The sequence below is a fragment of the Mycotypha africana genome (assembly GCF_025528875.1).
Source record: "Mycotypha africana strain NRRL 2978 chromosome Unknown BDF20scaffold_11, whole genome shotgun sequence".
NCBI lineage: Eukaryota > Fungi > Mucoromycota > Mucoromycetes > Mucorales > Mycotyphaceae > Mycotypha > Mycotypha africana.
This window is the reverse complement of record NW_026515735.1, coordinates 882,402-898,176: the sequence shown is the minus strand read 5'-3', so window position 1 is coordinate 898,176 and position 15,775 is coordinate 882,402. Positions and strand designations below refer to the sequence as shown.

Genomic DNA, 15,775 nt, shown 5'->3' with positions numbered 1-15,775 from the left:
TACAGTACAAAGCCTTAGCTCGCAGCTCTTGCAGGAAGCGGCTGCCTTACGACTAATCACCCATCATAGAATTTGTCTTTTCCTCTCCATGCTCCACCCCTCAGCGATGTTTGACTGAATTATCTTAAATAAAATTATCTAAAAAAAAAAGAATACAAAGCCTTAGCCACCGAATGTGAACCGAGTGGCTCAAATAAGCCAATCAAAGAGTCCCTAAGGAGTACAGATATTTATCCAATCAGAAAGCCGCGTTGGGGCCAATTTGGGGCCAAAATGGACCAACGGGACCTAACCAAAAGCCAACTTCCTCTATTGCCATGGCAGCCACGTTTGTCACGTATGTGAAAAGGAGTTTCACTTTCCGTCTGGATTACGACGACACATCACGAGCAATCATCAAATACCATTACCCTCCAGACCTAAGACAGCATATTACGATCTAAGTGGGAAAACCCTTGTGGATAAGAATACACCAAACGCAATTCAACATTATGCTTGTCCATCATGCTGGACTTACCATTCTGAACTTAGTTGGATGAAGGCCCATATACCGTCTCATAAAATGCAACAACAACATGATATTGCTAGTATTCCCATAAAAACAAGGAAAGATACCTTTCTCTTCCGTGATGCCACTTCATTCTTACATACGCCCAAACGGCCAAAAATTACGACTGAGAGTATATCCACCTTGTCTTCCATAGCAACTATAATTAGTCCGTATAATGTGCATTTGTCCCCTGATCATAGACGTTTCGCAATTCAGCAGTTAATGGATCAAACCAACCACGTCTCATTAAAACAATTCCCGGTAGCATACTTAATGCTAAAGCAAGCGTTGGAGACGGAATTGGCGAGCTTACCTCATTTTCTTTGGACGTTTACCCAGCCAGATATCATTGCAACTGACGATGCAATTCTTTTAAAAACCATTCAATTTGTATTAACAGATTATTGCAATAAATGTCATCGAAATGCCTTTTACCAACCGAAAAATGAGCGTTCGTATTGGATTGACCGTGTAATACCCATTTTTCAAACATTCGGTGACCAGAGCCAGTTACTTGGATTCCAGTGGTGCGAGATTCCTACAGAAGAGCATGTCGAATTCACCATTGATCCAGATACATGGATGCGAACTACACCTATCAAATACCATGACGGCGTTGGCTATGATATTAATGGCTGCAGTCGTCTGGTGATGGAAGGATCAAGCAGTAGCACACTAAAAGAAAACGTACTTCACACCCAAGACGACACAATCAAGACGTTATACGCATCGATAGAAATCCTCACGTCATTCTTACGACGCCATGCCACTGCATCATTTCCTAGTCTTTGTTCTGTCGTCTCTTATTCTCTACAGTGTGTATGCACAACAATTACTCTTTCTATAACAATGTTGGACCCTGATAATGTTGGCAGTTATATTCAAAAGGAAATACGATCTGTAGACATCCCCTCTTCCTTTAACAAATGTCATTTATGGATGCAAGTATTTGAACTCGTCGCGTATCTTTTTGTTTCGCTTCGGGAGCAGGAAGTTATCCTGGAAACAGTCATGAAGGAAAGCTCAGGTGTCATTGAGGTTAAAGATGAAGAGAGAGGACTTCATGTTCTTAATGGGATTATTGGAACGGTTGAGCCTCTATCTGTTTGAGATGACCATGGAAGTGCGTATTCTGGGATTGATAAAATAATTTTATTTCTGTTTAAGTTTTATATAACATGGCGATTCAGTTATGTTATTCTGCCATTATCAATATCAACATCAATACCATCAATAAAATAGTTAGCTAATTTTGGCCCCAATTTGGCCCCAACGCTGCTATCTTATTGGCTAAATATGCGCTCAATTTGGCCCCAACGCTGCTATCTTATTGGCTAAATATGCGCTCAATTTGGCCCCAATTTGGCCCCAACGCTGCTATCTTATTGGCTAAATATGCGGAAGACTGACTCTTTCAGTCTTCCTTAAATTGCTCAATTTGGCCCCAATTTGGCCCCAACGCGACTCTCCAATTTGGCCCCAACGCGACGCTATCTTATTGGCTAAATATGCGGAAGACTGAATCTATAATTATTTATTTTACAATTTATTTTCCAATTTGGCCCCAACGCTGCTATCTTATTGGCTAAATATGCGGAAGACTGACTCCTTAAATTGTTCAATTTGGCCCCAATTTGGCCCCAACGCTGCTATCTTATTGGCTAATTCAAAAAATGACGCAGAGTGCGCAGAGTGTCTAATATAATTCTGGCATTTCTCAATGCTAATCAGCTTATTTGCTTGAACAATTCTATTTGAGACATTATCGGCTTGTGGCAGGCAATTCCTGTGGTATTTCCATACCTCCTATAATATATAAAGACGAATTAGACACACTTTCAAGCATTTGACTCGTTATTATGATCATAGAATCATAATAACACTTGCACACGTCATATTGTATTTCTAAAGATGCGCATATATAATGCTGCATTATTACTGGCTGAGAAATTAAGGAACGAGGACTTTTTTTTATTTTTTCTCTTTTAAATACAAACATTCAGTTTGCTGTGAACGCTCCCCTCTCTGATTTTCAGTGTATAATAAAAGGACTAAAGGAGACTCATTTCACCTTACAGTTTATATCAAATTATAAGTCGCGTTCACTAAGCATAGAACAACCGCAAATATCACAATTCCTTCCTACATCAGCCTTTACCTAGGAGCAAAACAATTTGATTGGGTTTAGGAAGGGCGACTAGGAAGGCAAAAATACTACAGTATAGCCTCGTTCTTGCATACATCTCTGAGTCTCTTCGGTTCTATGAATGATAGCATTTTCATGATAATATTACGTCACTGCATACAACGCTTATCCAGGATCCATAACTCCCTCAATAAACTGCAAAAAATGTTCGGCTCTTGTGCGTACTTTTATGGTTCCCTCTGGTATCTTCAATTCTGGCTCTCCATCATTTCTCTTGATGTGAACATAAGAATTATGTATGCTTAGGCCCCAGCTTTATATCATTCCCTCCGTTTCGTCCCTTTTTTTTCGGCCAAAGCACGCGCAATCCATTTCTTCTCATCGTTGTAGGTTTCAACGAAACACTGGGCTGATCGCTCCGTTAATGTACTGTAAAAGCCTGCTTGTTTAGCACACACGCCATACTCAACAATAAGATCTAATAACTCTTGAACTTGATGGGGAATATGTAAATCTTATAACTTTACGGATTATGGTGGACTAATTAAGTGTAGCAGGACTATTGTGGTATTCGCTAGTTTTAACTATAAGATAAAAGGTAAATAATAACTGTTGTATTTGCTTAATTAAAGATTTATAACTGTTGTAAGTCGATGACTATGAACTTAAGTGTCTTTATTGTGGTATTTGACGACTTGTAGAGTTAAATATCACTTATAATTACAACAGTAAAAAAAGCTTAACGAGATCAAACTAGTAGGTTTTTATTTTGAATCAAGTTTTCCAAGAGAAGAAAAAATATCTACTGCAAAATTTTAAATATCTTCTTCACATTGCGGAACTTAGAAACTGACAGCTGAGTTATTCTACTCAAAGAAGACGTACGTCTTCTGAACCGTAAAAGAATAGAATTCTCCCTTGAGGAGATTACGCATCTACCCGGAGCGGGTGAACTTGTAAACGTATCCATGGCTCGATCTAGTGATCATGCAACTAACCTATTTTTCATGCTAACCATTATGTAGCACTGCTTGCAGGAAAATAGTATTAATTAGGAAAATGGTATTCGTGCGTGGTGTTTGAGTTGAGTGAACAGTTATTGTAAAGGATGATCGCAAACTATTATCTTGTAATCATTCTTTATGCCGAAGGCAGAGAATAGTACTTATAACCTATTATACCTTGGTGTTGAATCAATATATCCTGCATGTCCATATATTAATTCTACTATACATCCTATGTCATATAGTAACGTATTACAGTAAAATAAGTAAACTATATATCCTAACTGACAACCTGTTCAGCCTTATACGAGGTAGCTAATCTCGTATAAGAAATCATCACCTATTCTATATTCGTTTCCTACTCTACTTTATATTATTTCAGCAGTAATGAGGTGTGAGGATCTGGTATAATTTGTATACGAGTTCTCCACATCTCATATGATGCTGTCAACTAAACACAACACTTAATTCACGGTACTCATATATTCGAGTTTATGTAGTTTCTAATTATTTCTGGTTTGCAATATTATATAATTCATCTTTATCCTTCATAAAGTGAATTATATCTTTAATATTTGTATATCATCTACCCTCAAATACGACAATAGTGCTTTTTAATTGATCAGGAAAGGGCCCCTCTTTATTTATCCAGATCTAGTTTGATATATCCAGTTACTTTAAAAGACTTATTGTTGGATCGGTAAGATCAAAATATAGAATAAAAGTAGGAAATAAACAAGTGACAAGTCTGTGAAAACTCTGGAAGGTTCAAGTTTATTTCTTTCTTCAAAAAAATTCAGATGAAGTTCGTTCAGATGAACAGAATCAACTGGTATTTATATTTTTTACGAAATGGGTATACAGGCTTATTCACCATGGACTATGTTGACTGATCTTGTAACTTGACTTAGTAACCAGGAGAAAGGACCAATAAACACCAGCGACAGGAACACCGAAAGAGAGCAACAGAAATGTGTAACTCGACCCTTACTGGTCGGACTTAGTAGTAGCGGTCAATATAAAGATTGCCCTATAGGACAACAAGTGATTGGGTATATAAACTGGTTCTGAATGATACTAATAGCATCCATTATAGGAACCAGTAGAGAAGAGGATATAATCGACATGGGCATTCAATAATTACCATAATCGAAATGAAGATTATAAATTTACAATAAAGTGATTACCGAATCTAGTGTACCTCCTCTACGACCTTTAATAGGTGGAGTCTGGAATAGAATAATGTCTGTGGAATAGCAAATAAAGACATCTCACTCTATAAGGCAATAGTTATAGAGGCTAACAGAAACTGGATAAGTCACTTCAATCATCAATGTAAATTATAGACTGAATACCAATAGATCATGCACGTGAAGTAACCTGCCATTTAATTATAACTATCAATAACGAAGCGTACTTCTGTTTTATTATGTAATATTCAGCAGTGATATCTTCATCGATACAACACTTATAAAATAAAATAAGACAGTAAAATGACCAGACACAACAAAGATACTCTTTATTCAAGTTTGTTGAGAATGATACTTTTATATGAGAAACGGGGTTATTAACGGGTATTCAACTATTAATACAACTGAACTAAAACTATCATGAGAATGATAAGATCTTAGCCGCAAGCGGGTGTCAAAGTAGATGTGTATCAGATTGTCAAGCAGTGTTGTATATGTTATAGTAAGAACAGAGAGAGAAAAGAAAACAAGAGGAAATCTGTGAAAACCAAGTTATCTTCTTTTATTCAGATAAAGAATGAAGACAAAAACCATGTAGGAAAAAAGTACTTCTATTTATATTGTGGATATTGTAAAAAACTTTTTCTATCGGGACCCTTAGGTACAAGATGACCTGATGATAAAAGAAAAGACATACCCAATTGCTACAGCACGGTTAATCATGCTAGAGCGGTGCCTTGACCGATTGGATAGGTATAAGAAGGTAAGTGATGAGCTGATCTGGCTAACGGTTCCTTTAACCGATACCTCGGCAGATTCATTATGACTAATGGGACGGATAGGATAAATCATCTTTAATTCTGCCGATATCTCCATTTCAGTCTTATTGAATTCTGTCAGAATGTAAAGAGTTAAAGTAAGGGATCAACAAGTTAGATAATAGCTTAAGTAGATTAGATTTATGTATTGTGGTTTGATCTGCTGAGTAAAGTTATCTGATTTAATCAAATCCAAATACTATAATATCTTATTCCTAAATAAAGTCAATTACTAATACAATGTTGTCTCGAATATACAGATGAAATATTCTTCCGTAAAAGAAAAGAATTGTTCTTGACGTGTTTGGTGAGATAATAACTACAATACTCGAGTACGTACAACCAGGTAGAGAATACATTCTACCACGGTCTATCTATATTGCATCTAATATAGGTTATGTACAACATAGAACAAGATATAGGCCTAAGTATAATAATCACCCAATAAGCATCTGAACCTGAAATTAGTGACTAGCATACGCGTCCTCAAATAATATAATTCCCATTAAACCTCACAAAGTAAATAATCCTTCTACTTCATCTGAAGAATAATAAAGACACCTAAGTTCATAGTCATCGACTTACAACTGTTATCAATTTTTTAAATAAGCAAATACAACAGTTCTAACAAATCTATCACTCACGGTTATTCTAACCTTCATAAAGATCCGCAATCTCTTATTTCAGTATTATGTAATAATCCAAGAGTAATATGCTGTTGGATACAACAAGCAGGTACTGAAGTCGTTCTGTAGTTTAAGACGTATAGTTGTATCTTGGATACAACATAGTTCCTTTAAATAATTATTTAGAATAAATTCCAATGAATATAATCTCCGGGTACACACATGATCGACCCGTACTTGCACTTCCGACTCAACAGATAACTTGACGGACTTTCAATTACTACTGCTACGTCATTCATATTTAAGCTTATCACAAATGACACGTTAGGAGTAGTAGTCCGTGAAATAACTATGGTTGGTTTTCCAGTATAGATTTTGTTGTACTGTTTCTTAACTTAGATATAAGATTGTTATATGAAAGAAAGCTCCTTTATTAAAGGTATATTTCTCATCTATCTATTTAAACTATTCTACTTCCGCACATTCATTCTATCGAGCACCGAGCCGGACCTCACGTGCTCTAATTCTATTGATTGGGCTGACAATCCTTCACACTCCGTTTCACAAATTAGGAAATAGTTTATAAAGTTTTGTAACGCGCATCTCTTCAGTAGAGGGAATGCTGTGTTTTCAAAGCAAGCAAGTGATGATAATATTCTATTAAACTCCATATTCACAAACATGATGGTGGTTTAACTGACTACGATGGTATCTGATGTTGCGTTTCCTGTACTATCTCGATATTACTTAAATTTATTTTATTTTGTTTTGCTTTTCAACATATTCGTTGCGTAATGCCTAGCGAGCTAGCTTTTATCTGTGAGGGATCTTCTTTATTTATTTATTTGAAAGTTGATTTTTCAATTGAGAGATTGATTTCTTCTTTATTTCGTAACGATCTTTTTATAATAACATTGATGCATAAGCTTATTAATTTGTATATAACCATATTTCGTCGCACGACAGCTGTTACTGTCTTTTGAGACGCAAAGTCGTGTAATAAGCCCTGCCATACAAGTCCTTTACATTTGTACATTGGCCTAATAGATTTGTCTGGTTGATCCATTACAGATATCGATGCTTGATAGAATAACAAAACCATCGAAACTGGATCCAGTTCATAACGTCAGCCTTGGAAATACTGTAGTGTGCATATTTTATCAGTAAGTTGTATGATCCATTTTCTAGGCAGTCACTCGTTCTTAAATAAAGCATATAGGGACTGACTTCGAATACAGCAATTCTCTCCTTATCCTTTACTCTCGCTAATGTCATACTTAGAACAAGATGATTTTGACGACGACTGGGATGATTTGACACCGAGCTTTCAGGATAAACTATTCGAAAATCTACAGCAATTAGAAAGTGAGCATTTACTGAAAACCGAAGTAAGAGTAATTAAAAGAATTTACAGAATTAGATAATGGCTTAATTAAGCACATCAAAACTTTGTCTCGTTTCAAAAAAGGACAAAGATAACAACTTTTTGACAGCTGACGATTTAACAACTGATCCACTTGCAAGTAACGATGAGTCATCGGATATTTTTGAGGGTTTCCTTGACCGCTTGCTCGAAATTCCTTTCAAAATGAAGGTTACTGCTTTTCCTACAGGTACAAAAAAACAACGCATGGTTTTGGAAAATTGTACAAATGAACAGCCTATAACAGTAACTTTAGAAGATAAACAACAACTTTTTAAAACCTTTGATGACACATTCCAAGAGGGTGATCCCCTCCAGCAACAAACGTCAACGAAGGAAAAGACCGAAAAAGCGTTCAGCAAGCGATTAAATGATGAGAACGAAGAGGCACCATTCAGCATTGAAACCAAGTCAATAAAGCATTCAGAACCGCCGCCAGCGCAACCGACAATGGTATCATTTAAAACGGCATCCGGCAAATCAATTTTGAGGGAAGCTCAAAGAAGGGCTTTAGAAGAGTTCAAAAAGTCAGAAGATCTGAAAGCAAGTAAATCGTTTTCTGTTAGTATGAAGAATACTGGGGAACAGGAAGAAATCCAACCAAACAGTAATCTCAAACGAACAATATCATTCTCCAAAGAATCACCAGAAAACAGTCAGCAAACTTCCTCAGAGCGAAATAATAAACGCCCTGCAACCGATTCGTTGGAAGATAGTAACATGGAATCCACAAATTTCCTAGCGAAATATGGGGGGTTTAAGCTTGGCAAGAGTAACCGTAATTGGGAGGTATCAGCAGCAGCTAAACGACGGGCGATATCTTTATTAGACAATGATCCAGTTATTGTTAACAACGAAGTCTTAACAAGCGATAAAAAAGACAAAACCGATACTTCCGCTTTAGTCCATTCTAATTCATTCACTCCACCAACACTCGTCATCGATTTGAAGAAAGTCTCTGCATTTCGAACACCCCTCAAACAGGCAAAATCAAGCATTATTTCCTCTACAATACCTTCTCGCACATTCTCCTCGATTCCCAAACAAAAAGCATTCAAATCGCCGGTAGTCGCAAAAGAACGTACCAAAGCTGCTTTACAAAATAAAAGTGCTCACCGGGCAAAAGGATCACAAGTTTTTGATTTAACAAGTAAGCGTTTAAAATTGATTAAATAATAATAGCTAAAATAATCCAAAATATTGAAACTAAAAGTTATCGTATTTGATTAGTACCCAATAATAGATATACTATTGCACATCTAGGAAAGCCGCTGCTATATACCCGTGAGCAGTTACTTGCGAAAAATGTGTAAGTTCAATTCAAGTTTCATTATGACGATGTGCCAATGTTTAATTCTATTTGCTCTATGCTTTACAGTCCTGGCTGCATCATTGATATGACACTTCAGGCCGCTAAAAAGTACAAATATAATGGATTTTGGGGTGTGGAAGAAGCTGCTGCTGAGATGATCAAAGCCGGAGTCTTGTCTGATCGAATTTCGTCGGCATGGATGGAAAACCATTTTGGAATGATTGTTTGGAAAAATGCTTGTCTTATACGAAGCTACCCGGACAAATTGTTAGAACGTTGGACATCACAATATGTATTAGATCAATTATTGTATAGATACGAGCGTGAGGTCAATATGGGTCAACGTTCAGTGCTGAAAAAAATCTTCGAATATGATGATGCTGCAGACAAGTATATGATATTGTGTATTACAGATATTTGTAAGCGAAATAGAAAATCGTCTTTCAGACCATGTAAGTCAAGACATAAAATTGAAGTATCCGAGAGTTTTTCTTGTTACTAAGTATCTCTGTCTAGCAACCAAAAATTACGAGAATTTGTCGACTGAATATTTCCTCAGAGTATCTGATGGGTGGTATGAAGTCCCTGCATGTATTGATAGGAGAATGGAAAGAGCTATACTGAAAAAGAAATTGAAAATTGGGCATAAACTCGCTATACATGGTGCTCAAATTGTTGGCAGCAAAAAAGCTCAATCACCGCTTGTTATCAAGGATGATGAAACACGCTTGATGATTACAGCAAACAGTTGTTTGCCTGCCAAATTTGATGCAAAGTTGGGCTACCAGAAGCGGAAACCAATTGTGCGCTCGATTTCATCCATATTCGACGATGGCGGATTAGTAGCAGTTGTGGATGTGGTTATATGCCGCAAATTTCCTTTACTTTACACTGAATGGCTTCCGAATGAAATATGCATCACACGCACTGCCAAGGAAGAAGAGGACATCCAAAATGAAATGAATGAACGCCATTTTTACAGAAACAACAGTAGTGTCGCCTTCCCATATTTTACAGCTGGCAAAAGAGATATTAGTTTGCCAAATCTTGATCGTAGTGTAAGTGAACCGCAGAAGCTTGAGGAGAGACGTGTTACTGGATCTTTCAAGGTTAGAATATGTGACAGTAAATCTTCACCGGATCAGCAATTGGCTACCTTATCAATATATGGGGCAAATGAGCTACAACATCTTGATATTGCTGAAGGCAACAGATATAGGATCTACTTTGTCCAACCAAACTCCAAAAACATGAAGTACTCAGGATTGGACCTTAAAACCCTGCCAATAACACGTTGGGAGCGTGTGTCTGCTGTCAATCAGCCAAATGCATATAAACCAAGGTATTTGACATGCTGTCTAAATATGCAGAGACAAGACCGTTATTCCGCTTTTGATTTAGTTGTGCTTGTTTTACGTGAGTATCTCGATGGAAATAGTTTCAGCTGCTTTTTGACGCCTTAACTTTGCTACTTTTTTGTAGATGCGAGTTCCCCTGAGCTGGAAACAATACATGGGCGAAAATTGTGGCATCAAAATGCATTTGTGACAGACGAAAGTCAAGGCATTTGTCATGTCAGTCTTTATTTCCCTGAAAAATCGCTCACAGATATTAATGGACAGATAATAGCATTGATTAACGTTCGTTATGAAGCTTATGACAACAAATTTGAGATTGCGAATCTGAGGGCAACTGACGATACGGAAATCTTGAGTAAATTGTCATCCGCCAGTGATTATATCAAAAAAGGTATTGCAAGCTTGAAAAAATGGAAAAACAGTAAACCTAATGAACTCAAAGCTGTTACTGCTCGAATTGGCGAATTAGTCTAGTAATACTATGATAAAAATCCTATAACATTCTCGATACCCTTTCATAATCAGTTTACGTTTCAACAATCTATCGTAATAAAGATAATACCTCTGTCATTACTAAATTGACTCAATTGAACCAATATGTTTCTCACTGAAGGTGTTGCATCAAAGATCCTTTGCCACTAGTGTTGGGAAAAGCTTTTCTCCGTTCTTTCTTACCACGTTTGACTTTTCAACGGCGATTTCTCTGAATCAGCATGAATATAGTAATACATTTGACCAGTTCCCTTTATGAAGAAAGTAAGGAATACATAGACACAGACAGTAACTAAAGTGCAGGGAATTGTTTATTTTTTTCTTTTTAAATCTGGCAATTTTTAAGAAGTGATATAAGGAATGGTCACACTAACATTAACAAACTTGCAGATATCTTTATTTTTCTTCGACATGATTGACATGTAATCCGGTTTGGACTGCTTTAATATTATTTTCTAAGCGAAGCAATATGTGTATTCTTAGGGCTTTTGTGAGCTCATTCAAGGAATATATCGCATGAAGAAATGTATCCCAATAATCTATTTTTGATTATGCCATCAATAGCTTCGTGCGAAGAAGTAGGATAAATTACGATGTTACACTACCTTTGCTGATTAAGCCTACGCTTATTGGCACATCCAGGAAATCAACTTTTTTGTAACCATTTTTTTTGGAGAGTATATTTGCGATTTCATTGGACACCATGGCAAAGCTATTCACAGACCGCGTGATAACCAACATGAACGCTCCAAAAAGTGAAAGCTAAAGAAGTCTAACTATAAAAAATAGAATCTTTTTTGATCCCTTTTTATTTCTGGATTTACCTGGTTTTTTTCTTCTTCTTCTTTCTCTTTCCTCTGTTAAAAGCACTTCTTTACCAACTACTTCTAACCCCCTCCTCTACTGAATATCAAAATGTCTAAGAACGTCTTGACTACATCCAACGGCAATCCAGTTGAAAACAACCAAACCTCTCAAACTGCTGGTCAATGGGGACCTGTGTAAGTATACTGGAGTAATTTATACAATGTCCATCTTTCAATTATAATTCTAATTTGACTGTTGATTGAATTGGGAACAGCCTTCTTCAAGATTTCCATTTAATTGATAAGCTCGGTACGTATATTCTACAGAGAGTGCTATTGCGAAGGGATTTGTCCCACGCATTAACTTTATTATTCAATTGCTGACATTACTTAATTTCCCTTTTTTAGCTCACTTCGACAGAGAACGTATCCCCGAAAGAGTCGTACACGCCAAAGGTGCAGGCGCCCATGGTGTTTTTGGTAAGTAACTAATTGGATCTAAGAGATAATCATGGAAATAGACATACTTATTTATCTATCGGTTCTTTCATCGCTACAGAGGTCACTCATGACATCACCCATCTCACCAAGGCCAAGTTCTTGAGCCACATCGGTAAGAAGACTCCTGTCTTCCTTCGTTTCTCTACTGTCGGTGGCGAAAAGGGTAGTGCCGATACTGCTCGTGATCCTCGTGGTTTTGCTGTCAAGTTCTACACTGAAGAAGGTACTGTCCAGCGTTAACAAATAGCATATTATAGCCTATGCTAAAAAACTTAATTGTTCTATAGGTAACTGGGATATGGTTGGTAACAACACTCCCGTTTTCTTCATTCGTGACCCTTCAAAGTTCCCTGGTAAGTAATACATATGTTGCGTAGTTTGCAGTAGACTATGTGTACTGATTCGGTTCATAGACTTCATCCATACTCAAAAGAGAAACCCTCAAACCAACTGTGCTGACCCCGATGCTTTCTGGGATTTCTTGTCCCTTGTTCCTGAATCTATTCACCAAGTCAGCATTCTCTTTTCCAACCGTGGTACTCCTGATGGTTATCGTCACCTCAATGGTTACTCCTCCCACACTTTGAAGTTGGTTGATGATAAGGGTAACTTCAAATATGTCAAGTGGCACTTCAAGACTGACCAAGGTATTAAGAACTTGAGTGCTCAAAAGGCTCAAGAACTTGCTGGTTCTGATCCTGATTACGCCACTCGCGATCTTTTCAATGCCATTGAACGTGGTGATTATCCTTCTTGGTCCGTCTTTGTCCAAGTTATGGATCCCCAAGATGCCAAGAACTACCGCTTCAACCCCTTCGACGTCACCAAAGTCTGGCCTCACAAGGTAAGAGACACGACCTATCAGAATTTTGTGCTTATCCACTGATAGCAACTGACATTTTTTTCTTCCCAAATTATTTCAGGACTATCCTCTCATCCCTGTTGGTAAGATGACCTTGAACCGCAACCCTGAAAACTACTTTGCCGAAACAGAACAAGCTGCTTTCTCTCCTTCCCACATTGTACCCGGTATTGATGTTTCACCCGATCGTATGTTGCAAGGCCGTCTCTTCTCTTACCCTGATACCCACCGTCACCGTCTTGGTGCTAACTATGCTCAGATTCCTATCAATCAACCCCAATCTCGCGTTGCCAACCATCAACGTGACGGTGCCATGGCTGTTCTCGGTAACGGTGGCTCTGCACCCAACTATGAACCTAACTCCTTTGGTGGACCTTACCAAAACAACATTGCTGCCACAACCTTCACCGCTGAAGAAGTTCAAGGTTTCACTGGTCGCCACAGCTACAATTTGACTGATGTTGACTTTGTTCAAGCTGGTGATTTATACCGTCTCCTCTCTCCTCAAGAGAAGACTGACTTGGTCAACAACATTGCTGGTCATTTGAAGAACGCCAAGAAACACATTCAAGAACGCCAAATTGCGCACTTCAAGCGTGCTGATCCCGAATACGGTCAACGTATTGAAGAAACAATCTTGACTCTCAGCTCTAAAGCTTAAATTTGAATTATTATTTATTCCATATATTTATTCATCTATGAAAGAAAAGAAAAGCATTATTCCCTTTTGTTACAAATCATAAATAAAGTTTCAGTACTCTTCATGCGGTTTGGATTTTTTTTAGAAGAAAAAATTTTGTCACTTTATATAATTGTTGATTTGCTTGGGTCAACAAAAGAGTACCGTTCGACATTTCCGCTGCGGTAAAAACTCGATTAATAGTAAGCATTCTCACAGACAAGAGAGTAACATCGAAGTGCTTAACGTAGTTGCATTGTTCAACCGAAGGGGAGTAATATAGATAGAGTGAGAGATAAAGAAAAAGTCAAATGCTACAAATGGCTGATAGTGTTATAGAATGGATAATCTGTATAACCCACCGCATCATGGGTGTAAAACGTTTGTCTGTTGTACTTGTTAAAATCGTACTTGCTGCGTAATCTTTCAGGCAAATCAGGGTTAGCGATGAATGAGCGACCAAAAGCAATCAAGTTACCGGTCTTCTCTGCCAATTGGACAGCATGCTCGCTAGCTGTTGAGAACCCTCCGGCAGTGATAAAGGGCCCTTTCCACAACTTACGATAAGGGTCTAAAGTGTCAACTGTATTGACTTTATCATCTTGACGGAAATCCGAACGAGCCTCGATGAAATGTAGGTAGGCTAATTGAGGATGTTTTTGCTGTAATTGCGAGGTGAGATAGCTCCATGTCTCTACAGGAGTATCGTCTTTCATCCCATGAATACCGCCGTTGGGAGAAAAGCGTATAGCAGTCCTTTGCTCGCCGATAGCTTCAACAATAGCATCAACGACTTCCAATGATAAACGGCATCGGTTAGGAATACTTCCACCATACTCGTCTGTTCTCTTGTTCGAATGCGAGTTGACAAATTGATCCAATAGATAGCCGTTTGCATTATGAATCTCTACACCATCAAATCCAGCCTTCATGGCGTTGATAGCTGCCCTTTTGTACCTTTTTACGAGTTCTTTCACCTCATCTGTTTCCAAGGCACGAGGTGTTTCATAGGGCCTTCCATTGGGATTATTACCGGGAATGGGTATAGAGGAAGCCGACACAACTGGCTCTTTAGCAGGGTTAAGACTGGAGCTGCCAACACGACCCAAGTGCCATAATTGTAAAAAAATGACGCCGCCCTTCTTATGGACAGCATCCGTTACTTTTTTCCAGCCTTCCATCTGCTCCTGGGTATAAATTCCTGGAGCTTGTTTATAATTGCCCGCAAGCTCATCAATAAAAGTCGCTTCTGTGATTAAAAGGCCACCCAGCGTACTTCGTTGAGCATAATATTCTACCATTAATTCACTTGGAACAGCTTCCAGTGTAGCTCTAAATCTTGTGAGTGGAGCAAGAACAATTCGGTGTTGTAGTTGATGATGACCCACTTGGATTGGACTGAATGCTTTCATTGCCTTATGCTGTATTGAACACTGTAAAAGTTTCTTCCAAATAACAATAAAAAGAACAAAACTCTCAATGTCGCAACAGAGTTAGTTACTGTCATTTAACATTGGATTTTGCTTACTAAACACATCGGTGGCAGTAACCAACGTAAATAAATAGCACGCCGCTCATTTGTTGGTGCCTGCCTTTGTGTGACCGATGATTGTCCGATGACTAACAGGGCAATCTGTTGATTAAAACATTTATTTCTGTTATGTCTGGTTCAGAGAAGGTTCATTAAATATCAGATAGAGATTAGCCTGTAAAAGTGATTTAAAATTAGAAAAGCCCCACAGAGTAGATATTTACCATTAGTTAATAGATTTAGAGAAATCATAAAAATCTAAAAGGCTAATTGAAAACCAAGTGTGTACGACTACGTTAGGCTTTTTATTCAACGTGCTTGTTCACTGTAACAAGTTTTCTGTGATTGTATTGATGCTGATAGTACCGATAATCACCGGTAGTTATTGTGATTTTATAAAAGCCGTCATATTTGATTTCTTATGAAAACACTCATAGTATGTGTTTTATAAAGCTGCAGCACTATGTTGACCAAATA

At 37.7% G+C, this 15,775-nt stretch overlaps 5 protein-coding genes across 5 annotated transcripts; 3 read left to right on the top strand and 2 right to left on the bottom strand.

The window, feature by feature from the left end:
• Window positions 1–245: 245 nt before the first annotated feature.
• On the top strand, window positions 246–1,931 carry BDF20DRAFT_893694 (uncharacterized protein). Its single transcript, XM_053082367.1, is given in 2 exon segments — window positions 246–1,899; window positions 1,911–1,931. The coding sequence occupies 1 exon segment, from the start codon at window positions 536–538 to the stop codon at window positions 1,658–1,660; it is 1,125 nt and encodes a 374-aa protein (XP_052932427.1). The 5' UTR covers window positions 246–535; the 3' UTR covers window positions 1,661–1,899; window positions 1,911–1,931.
• A 2,635-nt stretch (window positions 1,932–4,566) lies between these two features.
• Window positions 4,567–4,927, bottom strand: BDF20DRAFT_893688 (uncharacterized protein; the record flags this gene model as incomplete). The annotated part of the gene is made up of 2 exons (XM_053082366.1): window positions 4,763–4,927; window positions 4,567–4,699 (listed from the first exon to the last, which is right to left on the bottom strand). Exons 1-2 carry the CDS (start codon window positions 4,831–4,833, stop codon window positions 4,567–4,569), a joined length of 204 nt encoding a protein of 67 aa, XP_052932426.1. The 5' UTR covers window positions 4,834–4,927.
• A 2,806-nt stretch (window positions 4,928–7,733) lies between these two features.
• On the top strand, window positions 7,734–11,030 carry BDF20DRAFT_150322 (BRCA2, oligonucleotide/oligosaccharide-binding, domain 1-domain-containing protein). The gene is made up of 5 exons (XM_053074800.1): window positions 7,734–8,907; window positions 8,988–9,066; window positions 9,136–9,521; window positions 9,586–10,485; window positions 10,552–11,030. The coding sequence occupies exons 1-5, from the start codon at window positions 7,923–7,925 to the stop codon at window positions 10,899–10,901; spliced, it is 2,700 nt and encodes an 899-aa protein (XP_052932425.1). The 5' UTR covers window positions 7,734–7,922; the 3' UTR covers window positions 10,902–11,030.
• Window positions 11,031–11,742: 712 nt separating this feature from the next.
• BDF20DRAFT_893674 (catalase) lies at window positions 11,743–13,898 on the top strand. The gene is made up of 7 exons (XM_053082365.1): window positions 11,743–11,920; window positions 12,001–12,035; window positions 12,134–12,205; window positions 12,285–12,449; window positions 12,514–12,579; window positions 12,640–13,070; window positions 13,150–13,898. Exons 1-7 carry the CDS (start codon window positions 11,835–11,837, stop codon window positions 13,747–13,749), a joined length of 1,455 nt encoding a protein of 484 aa, XP_052932424.1. The 5' UTR covers window positions 11,743–11,834; the 3' UTR covers window positions 13,750–13,898.
• A 17-nt stretch (window positions 13,899–13,915) lies between these two features.
• On the bottom strand, window positions 13,916–15,675 carry BDF20DRAFT_150367 (uncharacterized protein). The gene is made up of 2 exons (XM_053074801.1): window positions 15,523–15,675; window positions 13,916–15,431 (listed from the first exon to the last, which is right to left on the bottom strand). Exon 2 carries the CDS (start codon window positions 15,177–15,179, stop codon window positions 14,082–14,084), a length of 1,098 nt encoding a protein of 365 aa, XP_052932423.1. The 5' UTR covers window positions 15,180–15,431; window positions 15,523–15,675; the 3' UTR covers window positions 13,916–14,081.
• Between the last annotated feature and the right edge of the window lie 100 nt (window positions 15,676–15,775).